This window comes from Trachypithecus francoisi, unplaced genomic scaffold (genome assembly GCF_009764315.1).
Source record: "Trachypithecus francoisi isolate TF-2019V2 unplaced genomic scaffold, Tfra_2.0 Lachesis_group6, whole genome shotgun sequence".
NCBI classification, from domain to species: Eukaryota; Metazoa; Chordata; class Mammalia; order Primates; family Cercopithecidae; genus Trachypithecus; species Trachypithecus francoisi.
The window spans coordinates 45,524,679-45,537,078 of record NW_022681471.1 but is presented as its reverse complement, the minus strand read 5'-3'; the positions used below and the strand labels follow the sequence as shown (position 1 = coordinate 45,537,078).

At 42.9% G+C, this 12,400-nt stretch overlaps 1 protein-coding gene across 1 annotated transcript in view; it reads right to left on the bottom strand.

Moving 5' to 3' along the window:
- MORC4 (MORC family CW-type zinc finger 4) overlaps positions 1–10,096 on the bottom strand; it is a 64,314-nt gene extending 54,218 nt beyond the window's left edge. Inside the window, 3 exon segments of the mRNA XM_033201069.1 lie at positions 2,136–2,268; positions 9,511–9,583; positions 9,702–10,096. Of these exon segments, the coding sequence (XP_033056960.1) occupies positions 2,136–2,268; positions 9,511–9,583; positions 9,702–9,803 (308 nt within the window). The 5' untranslated portion in view covers positions 9,804–10,096.
- Between the last annotated feature and the right edge of the window lie 2,304 nt (positions 10,097–12,400).

Here is a 12,400-nt window from a genome sequence, read left to right as displayed (position 1 = left end):
TTTGAATGGGTGATACTCATCCTTCATATTTCAATTCAAATGTCATTTCTTCGGGGGAGCCTTTTTTAATTCTCTAGACTAGATTAGATCCCTGTTACATGCTCTCAAAGAAACTGTGCTCTACCTTCATAGCACTTACCACTGGGTGGAATAGCCTATTTAGTTATATTACTAGTCAATGTTGTTCTTTCTCACTAAGCTGTCAGCCAAGAATCATGTCTATCTGGTTCACTACTTTATCTCCAGTGCCTTGCACACAGGTGCTCAATAAAAATTTGTTGAATGAATAAATGAATGACTCTGGAAAAAAAATTGTGGCAATTATTTTGAAACCATTCTTCTCCTCCCTTCTACCTTATAACTCTAACCAAATTTCACAGATGTAGTCCCACACACAAAATGGAAGATCAGATTTGCTGGGCCCACTACTCAACACCCATGTCAATGGGATAAGGTATGATGGGACGGAATCATTAATAAGATAAGCAATTTTGGATGGGTGCGGTGGTTCATGCCTGTGATCCCAGCACTTTGGGAGGCTGAGGCGGGTGAATCACTTGAGGTCAGGAGCTGAAGACCAGCCTGGACAACATGGCAAAACCCTGTCTCTACTAAAAATACAAAATAATTAGCCGGGCATGGTGGCACACGCCTATAATCCCAGCTACTGGGGAGGCTGACGTATGAGAATCATTTGAACCCAGGAGGCTGGGGTTGCAGTGAGCTGAGATAACGCCACGGCACTCCAGCCTGGGTGATGGAGTGAGACTGTCTCAAAAAATAAGAAGACAAGTAATTTTAGGGGGAAAAAAACCAACTAGTACATACAGAACTGAATATATAAATGCTTTGGTTCCATCCCATCTAAAATTGTATTTTTCTTAATATATAATAAGAAAATATATATATGTTAAGAATAATAAGAAAATAGATATATTCTTAATATATAATATTAGCTTCAGGATATAAAACTGATATTATAAGTTGAAGGATTGAGCCAACTCTCTACCTTCACTAACATACTGGTCACAATTCTTGTTTCACTTTTAGAGGTTTTCCTCAAATAGTCTTCTAATTAGGAGGGTCTGAGACACAAGGTATACAGACTGCTGAGTGGTAAAATGCAACCACTTACTTTGCCCAAATTTCATGTCTGTTTCTTTGATGGATCAAAGGGATTTCCCTACAAACAGAGTAATTCATTTAGAATACCTACAAGGGTAACTACAACCACATGAATTTGTTTTCCATTTTTATAGTTCGGAGCCCTTTCCCTCCTCCACTGTTACTCATGCTTCACACACTCTAGTTCAGGAAGCCACAGGGAGAGTAATCAACCTCATCTGCTAAAAAGGAAAAGAGAAGGAAGGAGTTGACAGAACACTCATCTTCCACTGAGTGATATGCGAAGATGATATAGTATAAATTTACGTTCTCAACTACAAATGTTTTTAAGTGATTAAATGAACTGAGAGTGGCAACAGAAATCTAGCACCAGCTTCAACAGTTAGAAACGAGAATTTCCTAAGTTTGTGATTCTACTGCAAAACCTTTAAAGAATATGTGTCGGAATGCCTTCTATTTATCTTGCATGGGGTTTGATTATACCCAGGCACCTTCATGGTTCTAATCAATAAATCATTCCAACTCCAATACTTCTGATTTAGGAGTTTAGGTTAATATAAATTGGAGGTCTCGGACCAGTGAAGGCCTCTGGGTCTTTATGTTTGCTGTTCTCTTTGTACGAACTGTCATCCCTTGCTCCCTGCCCCTTTACCTGGTTAAACTGTACTCACTCTTAGATCTCAGCTTAAATATCATTTTGTCTAGGATACTTTTCCTAACCTCTGGGATCAGATTGGGATCCCCTGATGACTCATCTCAAGCATTCTGTACCTTCTTATCATTATGCTTATAGCTGTTTATTACTTAATTGTCTGAATTGCCAGCTAGGCTGAAAGCTCTGTGAGGGCAGGACAGTATTTGTTTCATAATCAGTGTCCTGGCACATAAGAGATGCTTAATAAATATTTGTTGAATAAACAAAAGGAAAGCAAAATATTAATGAAAATTATGAAGCCTTAAATAGGGTTCATGAGCTTAAGACAAGAAAAAGCCAATGAAGACATTTTTACCTGAGCATTCGGTGTAGTTTATGAGGTGTCATCCCACATCCATCATCGGTAAAGGTCAAACAAGATTTATTCTTGACCTCCTCAACATCTATAAAGACCGTCCTGGCAGATACATCTGGATCTACAGCATTATCTGCAAAAGGTAAAAATCTGTGATATTAGATCCCCTTTTCCAATATTGTATCAAAATCTCTAGTTCAGTGACTCCAAGACATAGAAAATGTCCTTTCTTTCCCTCATTTGGATGTTCGAGAAGGTATCAGGGAGCATTAATGGTAGTGCACTTACTAAATTACAGAGAACAAAAGAGATGATTGAGTTCTAAAGCTGATTTCCAGATTTCACATGAGCGATCTGCAATCTGCCTTTCTACTTCAAACTTCAGGGTCTTTGGAAAAAAGTATTAATAACTACTCCCATATACAAAGCATTTTGCTCCATTTTTGTCTTATTACTTCTTCTTGCCTTTTAGCCCCTTTACTGTTTATATACACACAGAGAGTGGTTACAGAGAAAAGCTGAATGAGCAATTTTGGTAAAAGATGATGCATATTACACACATTACAGTTTATTTGTGATCATTTTATTTTCTTCTTACATCACCTCCTCTGTTAAAGAACACATATAGTACTGCCATTCCTGTTTATAGCCTAAGAGGCACTGAAAGGGTTAGAGTTTAAAACCAAAAGACTTAATTGTCTGCCTAGATCTCAGTGATGGTAGCAAGCACACTTAAAAGGAGTGATTTTTGCTTAGGTATTTTGTAATAGTTTTAAAGGCAAGGCTGTCCATCCTCTCAGGAAATGGAGAACATAGAATCAAAGTAGAAAAAATACATAGGTTCACGATTCCTCCTGATTTATGTCTTCACAATGAGTTAATTATTTAAGACTCCAGGCCGGGCGTGGTGGCTCACGCCTGTAATCCCAGCACTTTGGGAGGCCAAGGCAGGCGGATCACAAGGTCAAGAGATCGAGACCATCCTGGTTAACACGGTGAAACCCCGTCGCTACTAAAAATACAAAAATTTAGCCAGGCATGGTGGCAGGAGCCTGTAGTCCCAGCTACTTGGGAGGCTGAGGCAGGAGAACGGCGTGAACCTGGGAGGTGGAGCTGGCGGTGAGCCGAGATCACGCCACTGCACTCTAACCTGGGCAACAGAGCAAGACTTCATCTCAAAAAAAAAAAAAACAAAAAGCAAAAAACAAAAAAAAGACTCCAAAGACATCAAACATTGCCATAGTCTAACAATTGTGTCACATTCACAACCCCAGGGATGCCACTGTCTAGTTGTCACATGTTTTTACCACAGGTACCAGTTTACATAATTGTCAATCACTGACAAATGTGGCTCACTGGCCACAACTGAGGGGCACTTTATACAATCTGTTGGATAGGTTCCTTAATCGTTCCTGTCTCTACTAAGCTCTTTGAGCAAGACAGAGTCCTTGCCTTCCACCCTCTTCCCTTTCCCTGGTATCCTATACTGCTTTAGTGATACCAAAAAGCTAAGCTGAGACAGCCAGGTCAGGTCCTGGCCATATACTTGTTCCATTACCACTGATCAAATCATGTCATTTTTTTCTCGGGAACACCCCTTACAATCAAGAGCAGTATTACAAATATGCGAAACACCCATTTTTTAAATAATACAATTAACAATATCAGTTACAGCCACTTGGATATGTGGAATGTTCATTAAATAAAACAAAACACAGATTAATTTCAAGGGCCACAATGGTATTGCCAGAGTCACTGATAAAACTGTCACTGACTGTTAAGTGGAAAAAGTCTTAACAGCAGTAGGGCATCACCAATAGTCCCAGAAGGGGATTAAGAGGCCTGGTATAGTCAATCTTTTTTTTTTTATTTATTCAGAAGGCCCTAAGGAAAGTTTATTTCATATGAGTAGCAGCCACTTTTTTTGTTTTTATTGCTTTTTTAATTCACATAATAGTTGTACATATTTATAGAATACAATGTGATGTTTTGATACACTTATACAATGTGTAATGATCAAATCAGGATAATTAGCATATTCATTACCTCAAACATTTATCACTTCTTTTGTTGGGAATATTCAAAATCTATTCTTCTAGCTATTTGAAAATATACAGTTAATTGTTATTAATGATAGCCATTCTACAGTGCTATAAAACACTAGAACTTATTTCTTTTATCTTAGTTGTAATTTTGTAGTCATTAACCAATCTCTAGCTATCCCCCCCACCACCCTTCCCAGCCTTTAGTAACTACTATTCCACTCTCTACTTCTAAGCTTATTGCAATAACCTCCTAACTACTCTTTTTTTTTTTTTTGAGGTGAGTCTGGCTCTGTCGCCCAGGCTGGAGTGCAGTGGCGCAATCTCGGCTCACTGCAAGCTCCACCTCCCGGGTTCATGCCATTATCCTGCCTCAGCTTCCGGAGTAGCTGGGACTACAGGCGCCCGCCACCACGCCTGGCTAATATTTTGTATTTTTTAGTAGAGACGGGGTTTCACCGTGTTAGCCAGGATGGTCTTGATCTCCTGACTTCGTGATCCGCCTGCCTCGGCCTCCCAAAGTGCTGGGATTACAGACGTGAGCCACCGCGTCCGGCCCTAACTACTTTTTTTTTTTTTTTGAGACGGAGTCTCGCTCTGTCGCCCGGGCTGGAGTGCAGTGGCGCGATCTCGGCTCACTGCAAGCTCCGCCTCCCGGGTTTACGCCATTCTCCTGCCTCAGCCTCCCGAGTAGCTGGGACTACAGGCGCCCGCCACCTCGCCCGGCTAGTTTTTTTTTGTATTTTTTAGTAGAGACGGGGTTTCACCGTGTAGACCAGGATGGTCTCGATCTCCTGACCTCGTGATCCACCCGTCTCGGCCTCCCAAGTGCTGGGATTACAGGCTTGAGCCACCGCGCCCGGCCCGGCCCTAACTACTCTTATAAATCCGTGTATCTCTCTTTCAATTTTATACACTGCTGAAGATTAACTTTCCTGAAGCACAGCTCTGATCATGACATTCCTCTGCCCAGAAAACTTCAGGCTAAACACTGGAGCCTCCCAGTCACACCCTGATCCCAGATGACCTTTTTAACCTCATTCCCTACTGAGTATTTCCAGTAAAAAGACCTGTATTTGCATCCTGGATCTGCTACTTAGCACTTTTTAGTTTCCACGTAGAAGTTAGAACATTCCACACAGTTTGCCTTCTATGCCTGGCTTATTTCATTTAACATAATGTCCTACAAGTTTATCCATGTTGCTGCAAATGACAGTATTTCCTTCTTTTTATGGCTGAGCAGTATTCCATTGTGTCTATATACCACATTTTCTTTATCCATTCTTCTGTTGATGGATGATATAGTCAAGCTTTAAGGACCAGGTTGGGGGGCCTAGGGCCCATATAATGTGGCAAGACAAGTGGGCTAAGTTTTGGCGGGAGTTACAAGTCTGTCATGTAATGGTGGCTTTATCAGAAATGTAATTCTTTACTTTGTAAGAGGCAGCAGTATTTTTCTTTAACTGACTAAAGGATTCAGCATTACTTAGCTGTCTACACTGTTTCAGGAACCTTTACTCGGCAAGCAGGCCATGAATTGTGTTGGGACTGATCAGACACTCCTGCTGGCAGACAACCAAAGGCACTGCGACTGATGATACAACTTGCCAATCAACTGGACATCATTTATACACTGAAAACTCTGGACATAGAGGGATTTTTTTCTAACAATTTGTGAACATTCACGATTCAAACATGTAACACCTATCAACTGCAACTACATGTTTACCCAACGGTGCATTCAATGAATCAGCTCAAAGGCCTCTCACAATATCACCTCAATTCTTTTCCTCTTTACTACAATTTTGCCCAAACTTTACTAGGTACTTTTTTTTTCTTTTTTTTTTTTTTTTACAGGAACACACCAAATAGTTTTAACACAGGCACTTCAGGAGTTACAAGGTAGCTGCCAGGAGCAGCTCAACATTTTATCTCCTTGGCTAGAAGCTCATGGAATACAAGGGGGAGGGGGCATGCAAGAGGCCAGGGTCAGCTGGAGCAGTGGGGAAAGAGAGATCAGCAGAGAGGCACCAGCAAGCACGGTTTTGTACTTACTTTCAGTTTTACATGGCCTTTCATTTGGTCTCAGCAAATGAAATTACAATAATAACAAGGCTGGCCTCAATAAATGAACTTATGATAACAAGGCACCGATCTGGAGGCTGGTTTCAATCCTACTTCTTGATGCTTAACCCTCCAAACATTTACTAATACATGGCAAATGCTATTGGATCCCAGAAAATCTATCTTCTCTCCTAACCCGGCCCATCCAGCCAATGAACAGGTAGCGCAATGAAGGAACCCTTACTCCTCTCTCCCTGCCCACCAGTTAAGTGAGAAGTGTGCTATCAGATGCTGGAGTGTCTTCATTCCCTAACCTGGCCACACAATCCCATGTGCTACCAAATCACAAGGAGTCTTCTCTCTGCTAACTTGGCTTGTCCTATCCCTTCGTGGGAGGACCCCATCTCTACCTTCCCCTTGCTCTCGTATCTCATCAGAATCTAGGAGGCAATGAGAAACTATTCCATGACAGCCTCCCAGGAGAGATAAGATGGCAAGTGGGAGATGGCTTTGAGGTAGTGCTTCACAAGCCTCTCATCCTTTTCTGTTTCATAGCATCACAAGGCTCCCATCCTCCCCTGTTCCAGAAGGATGGCCTACAAGTGGCTACATGAAAGATTGCCAAGGGTGGAGCTACTGTCCTACAGAAATCCTACAGGTATCTAAAAGTATTCCTGCCTAAAGGTAAGGTCATCACCTTTTGTCACAAGCCTATTCTTCCTTTGTTACAAACACACACAAGGTTAGCACTGAAGAGACCACAAATTTGAAATTTAAGTACTTTTCTTATCCCTCCCTCTCCTTTACCCTATACATCCCTAGACTCTCTCATATCCTATTTACTCTATTTCCATTGTCAGTCTCTTAGAGTTTATTTCCCCTCATCTGGATTATTGCAATAACCTCCTAACTAGTCATATAAATCTATATCTCTCTCTCCTTCAATTTTATACACTGCTGCAAGATTGACTTTCCTGAAACACAGCTCTGATCATGACATTCCCCTGCTCAGAAAACTTCAGGCTAAAAAGCCAAATACTGAAGCCTCCCAGTCACATCCTGATCCCAGATGACCTTTATAACCTCATCCTTACTTAGTATCTGGAGTAAAAAGGCCTGTGTTTGAGTCCTGGATCTGCTGTTTAGTATACACGTAACCTTGGAAAAGTCAATTAAATTTTCTGAACCTCTTTTTCTTCATCTGCAGGATGAAAGTAAATGTTTACCTTAAAGGGTAATGTTAAAAAGTTATTTGTGAAAACTGTTTGTAAACTTTTTAAGTACCTATCGTTTTTACTATTTGTGAACCCCATGCTCTAATTAAACTCCACTCAATATTCTTCATGCCTTTGTTCAAGCAGTTGTTCTTTTTGCCTGGAATTCCTCCCCACCCATATCCACATGTCCCAATCCTTCAAATCTCAGTTTAAATGTCACCTCCTCCACAAAGCATTTCCTAACCTTCCTCTTCCTGATAAACTGGAAGCCATTCCTCCTTCCTCTGAACTCCCACAGCACTTGTTTTTATCTTTGTTTATATATCGATTTCTATTTTGTTGTTATACAAAGCATAAACCTTCTGTACATGTTTTATCTCCCCTACTAGAAGAGTGAATCTGTGTTACATTCATTTTTGTGCCTACCACAGTGGTCTTGCACACAGTGGGTGCTCAATAAATATTTACCAAATGAATGATTCACTAGAAAATTAATGCCTAAGTGGATAAAATGATTGAAGGAAAAACCTAAAATGAAAGCTTTGGATTGCCAGTTAACACTTTGCTCTCCCTTTTCCCTATTATTAATATTTCCACAAATAGTTGTTATTTGGTCTTAAAATCTGTGTTTGTATACATGTATGCATGCATGTGTGTGCATAATACATACACATATTTGCTCTCATACTGGACATCTTAGATCTGACTTAGGTTCTTTAAGGTAATGCTTATGGCCAAAATCACAAATATTCAAAATTACAAATTAAAAACTTATTAAATCACCTGGAAAGTACAGTAAGCACAGCACAGGTATATCACATTCTGCACCGTGCCAACCATGAGAGAACAAGACATTTCGGTTTCCCATTCCCCACTATGTAAATCATTATTTTTTGCTCCCTTGTAGTCTTTCTTGCAAATTACATACTTAACTTGGATTGTATTCCATTCTGCAGAGGTTCAGTGCACAGCCCCAAGGCACAGTACCAAACCTCAAAGATACAGTCCCTCTGCTCTAGGGTTCCAAACATATCAATTCCACTTTTTGCCTTTCACCTTCTAATTAAATTATACATATTGTAAAGCATTCCGTGTTAAGGTTAATCATCAAAGGTCTCTATCATTCTTATTAACCTTCCAACTAAGTCTCCTGCTACCCATTGACTTCTTACCCAAGATAACTCTCATGGCATGGCCACAGCGATTGCTTAAGTAGAGACTGGGGTTCATTTGGGGAGCTTTGAAAACATTTTCAAGAGTTTGTTCTGTGCAACTTCGTCCATAAACACTTCTTCCTTCTTTCGATTTTCAAAGCATGTATAATGCGCCCTGTATGCTGCTGCATTTTGTGCAGGACTGCGGTTCTTCTTTGCTTTCCACACAGTAGCACACTACTGCAAAAATTGGTGTACTTAGCTTGAAGGGATCAACTGAAAACACTTTAAAAGCAAACACCGGTGGAGCGAGAGGTTAAGTACTCAATATTCATTCCAGCGGTGTGAGGGCGCTCGTGGACCACGGACCCAGCCCTCCGCAGTAGCAGGGAGCCAAATGCACTCGTGTCATCTCTTAAGAGATGTCCCATCATTCCTAACTTTCTTGTCTCAAAAGTTAAGGAACTCCGCTTTCCAGACCTTTCCCCAGGACGCGCCTCGGTCCTCTACAACCCCCCTTTGCTAGTTGGGCATCCTCCGTAGGTCGCCAGCCCCTACTGAGCCCAGCTGCCTCGGGGCCTGAGGTTTTTATGCATCTCCTTTTGATTACTAACTAAGCTATCCTAAAGTGCCCGAACATCACGAGCGCGAGAGAAAAAACACACTGGTGTCTTTAACGCTTCGGACACACCTCGTTTCCTCCGTTTTATGAGCGGAACCCAGTTCCTGGCGAGAGAGCCATCCCCCTCCTCCGCCTGCGGAGCCGGGGCCGGTTCCGAGGCCCCCACCCCAGCCCCGGCCCGCCCTGCGCGGCTCTGCGCATTCCTCTCGCGTCCGCGGCACCACGCTGGCACCACTGCCTCGGGCGAACACTGCCGGGCCCGCCCTCGCCACTCACCTAGCAGCTCCGCGATGGCACTGAAGGGTCGCGTGTGGCTGCTGGAGTTGCTCTGGAGGTAGCGGGGGCTCATCTGGGGGCGAGAGAAGGTCCCGTCCCGCGTGAGGCCTCGGCCCGCCGGGCCCTCCCCGCGCGCCCCCCGCAGCCCAGGGGCCCGCGCGCGCGCCCGCCCCCTCGGGCCCCGGACCTACCGTGCTCAGGCGGATCCCGAAGGCCTGCGGGCCGCCGCCGGGCCGGGCCAGCCCGCAGCCCGGCGCGCCAGGGCCGGCGGGGGCCCCTCGGTACAGGAGCATTTTTTTGGCCGCCAGGGTACCCGTCTGCTGCCGCCGGACCCCTGGCCCGGCGGTCCGGGACTAGCCCTTGCTCACTCCCACTCGCAGCTGGCGGCGACCGTCCGGGACCGGCCCTCCCTGGCTCCCACTCGCAGCTGGCGGAGGCGGGGCGCGGCTCCAGCCACCTGTCCCAGGCGGGAGGGGTGAGGCCGGCTGCGCCAAGCGGCGGCTCCGCCCTGTCAGCACCTCTCCCGACCCGGCGACTGCTCGGGCTGCCTCTGGGCCGTACAGAAATATGGCGACCTCCTGACAGCCACTCCTTGATCCCCGCCCCTAATTAATTCTTGGCGTTTGCCATAGGCCAGGCCGCCGAGCGGGAAAGCGCGGGGGCCGAGGGGAGGGCGCGTGGGGAGGGGCGTGAATGAAGCAAGAGGAGGGAGAGGATGTATGGGATTTCTGGAACCTAGTCCCGCTTAGGCTGCATGACTAACAGGCAAGATAAGACAAGTCTTTCAAGTTCTAAAGACTACAGTGTTGCTATCTGGGAAGATAGCAAGCTCGCCTGATGGGAAAACATTCTACCTACTCTGCCTCAAATGCCTCCAGAAGCACCCAGAACTTTCTGGAAGGCATTTAGCAAACTGTCTCCAAAGTCTTGCTAGAATGCAGGGACGGTGTTTCTAAAAGGAGAAATTTGATTCACTTAAATACCGCCAAGTAGGGGATTGGTCGAGTTATGAAGTATGCATAAAATGAAATGCCGTGCAGTTGTTAAAGGCCATGTTTGTAGATAAGTATGTGTTGATGTAGAAAAATATTCATGAAGGAATGAAGAAAACAAGGAGTTGCAACATATTGTGGAACGCATGATGCCTTTTCTATTGCAAAAACAAGTATATGTGTATGCGTATATACATATATATGCATGCATACACACATATACACACATATACACATACATACACACATACAACGAAAACCACTTGATATACAGCAAGATGACCATCTCTGGGTCTGGAACTAGACACTTTTTCCTTTTTTCTTACCTGTATTTTCTAATGTTCTATAAATATACCCTGATAATAGAAAAATAGATTCGTTAAAAATATATGTAACATTCTATGGCATGAATGAACTATAATTTATTTGACCATTCCTTTATGGTAATTTAGGTTGTCCTGTTTTTTTAATTTTGACAATACAAAAAATGCTCCTTCACACAGTCATGTACAGGTCATTAATTTCTGATACTGTTATCTCCACAGAATGAATTCCAAAAGATGAGATTGCTGCATCTAATAGCATGTGCATGGTTTAATCTTAATAAATGCTGTAAGATAGGCAATTTGCCCTCCCAGCAACCATTAGCGTCATTTTGCCATGTTCATAGCACTAGATGGTCCCAATCTTTTAACTTTTTGACAGTCTTTTCAATAAAAAGTAATATCTCCTTATTGTTTTAATTTGCATTTTCCTGATTACCAGTAAGGTTGAGTATCTTTTCAAATGTTTATTATACATTTGCATCTCCTTTTCTATAAATGCCTGTTTATGCCTTGGAGCATCATTTTTTACCCCCACTGGGTGCTTTACATCTGTCTATTTTTTAGTTATCTTTTCTTCAAATTTTTAAAATACACAAAAGTACAGAAAACAATATAATGAATCTCATGTATTTATTACTCAGATGCAGTAATTATCAAGACTGCCACACCTGCTGCAATTGACTGAATATTTATGCTCCCCAAAATTCATATGTTGAAATCCTAACTCCCAGTATGATGGTATTAGGTATTAGGATTAGGAGTTGGGGCCTTTGCCAAGTAATTAGGTCATGAGGGTGGAACCCTCATGATGGGATTAGTGCCTCATAAAAGGGACCCCAGAGAGCTCTCTCACCCTCTTCCACGAGGACTCAAGAAAGGGTCTGAATTCTGCAACCCAGAAGAGGGACCCTACCAGAACCTGACCATCTGCTGTTAATACGCAACCTAGTCTATGGTACTTTGTTAACCGCAGCCAGATCTGACTAAGGCACTTGTTTTCTATATCCATTTTCTTCTTTTTCTTCTTCTTTTTCATTTCTGTAAGCTGTGAGCATTTCAGGGCAAATCTCAAACATCATGCCATTTTATTTTATATACTTCAGTGTTCTTTAAAAACATGTACATTTTCTAACAAACATAACCACCATGCCACTTTAATACCAGACAAAATTTATACTAATTCTTTGTTATCTTCTAATACCCAGTCTTTTTTTTGAGACAGGGTCTCACTCTGTCACCCAGGCTTTAGTGCAGTGGTACGATCTTGGCTCACTGCAGCCTTGACCTCCTGGGATCAAGCAGTTCTCCCAACTCAGCCTCCTTAGTAGCTGGGACTACAGGCATACACCATCACACCCAGGTCATTTTTTTACTTTTTATATTTTCTAGAGATGGGGTTTTGCCACGTTGCCCAGGCTGATCTCAAGCTCCTGGGCTCATGCAATCCACCTGATTTGGCAAAGTGCTGGGATTACAGGCGCAAGCCACTTTGCTGGGCGCAGTCCATATTCTGATTTCCCCCAATTGTCTCAGAAATGTCTGCTTACAGTTGGTTTGTTGAAATCTAGACTC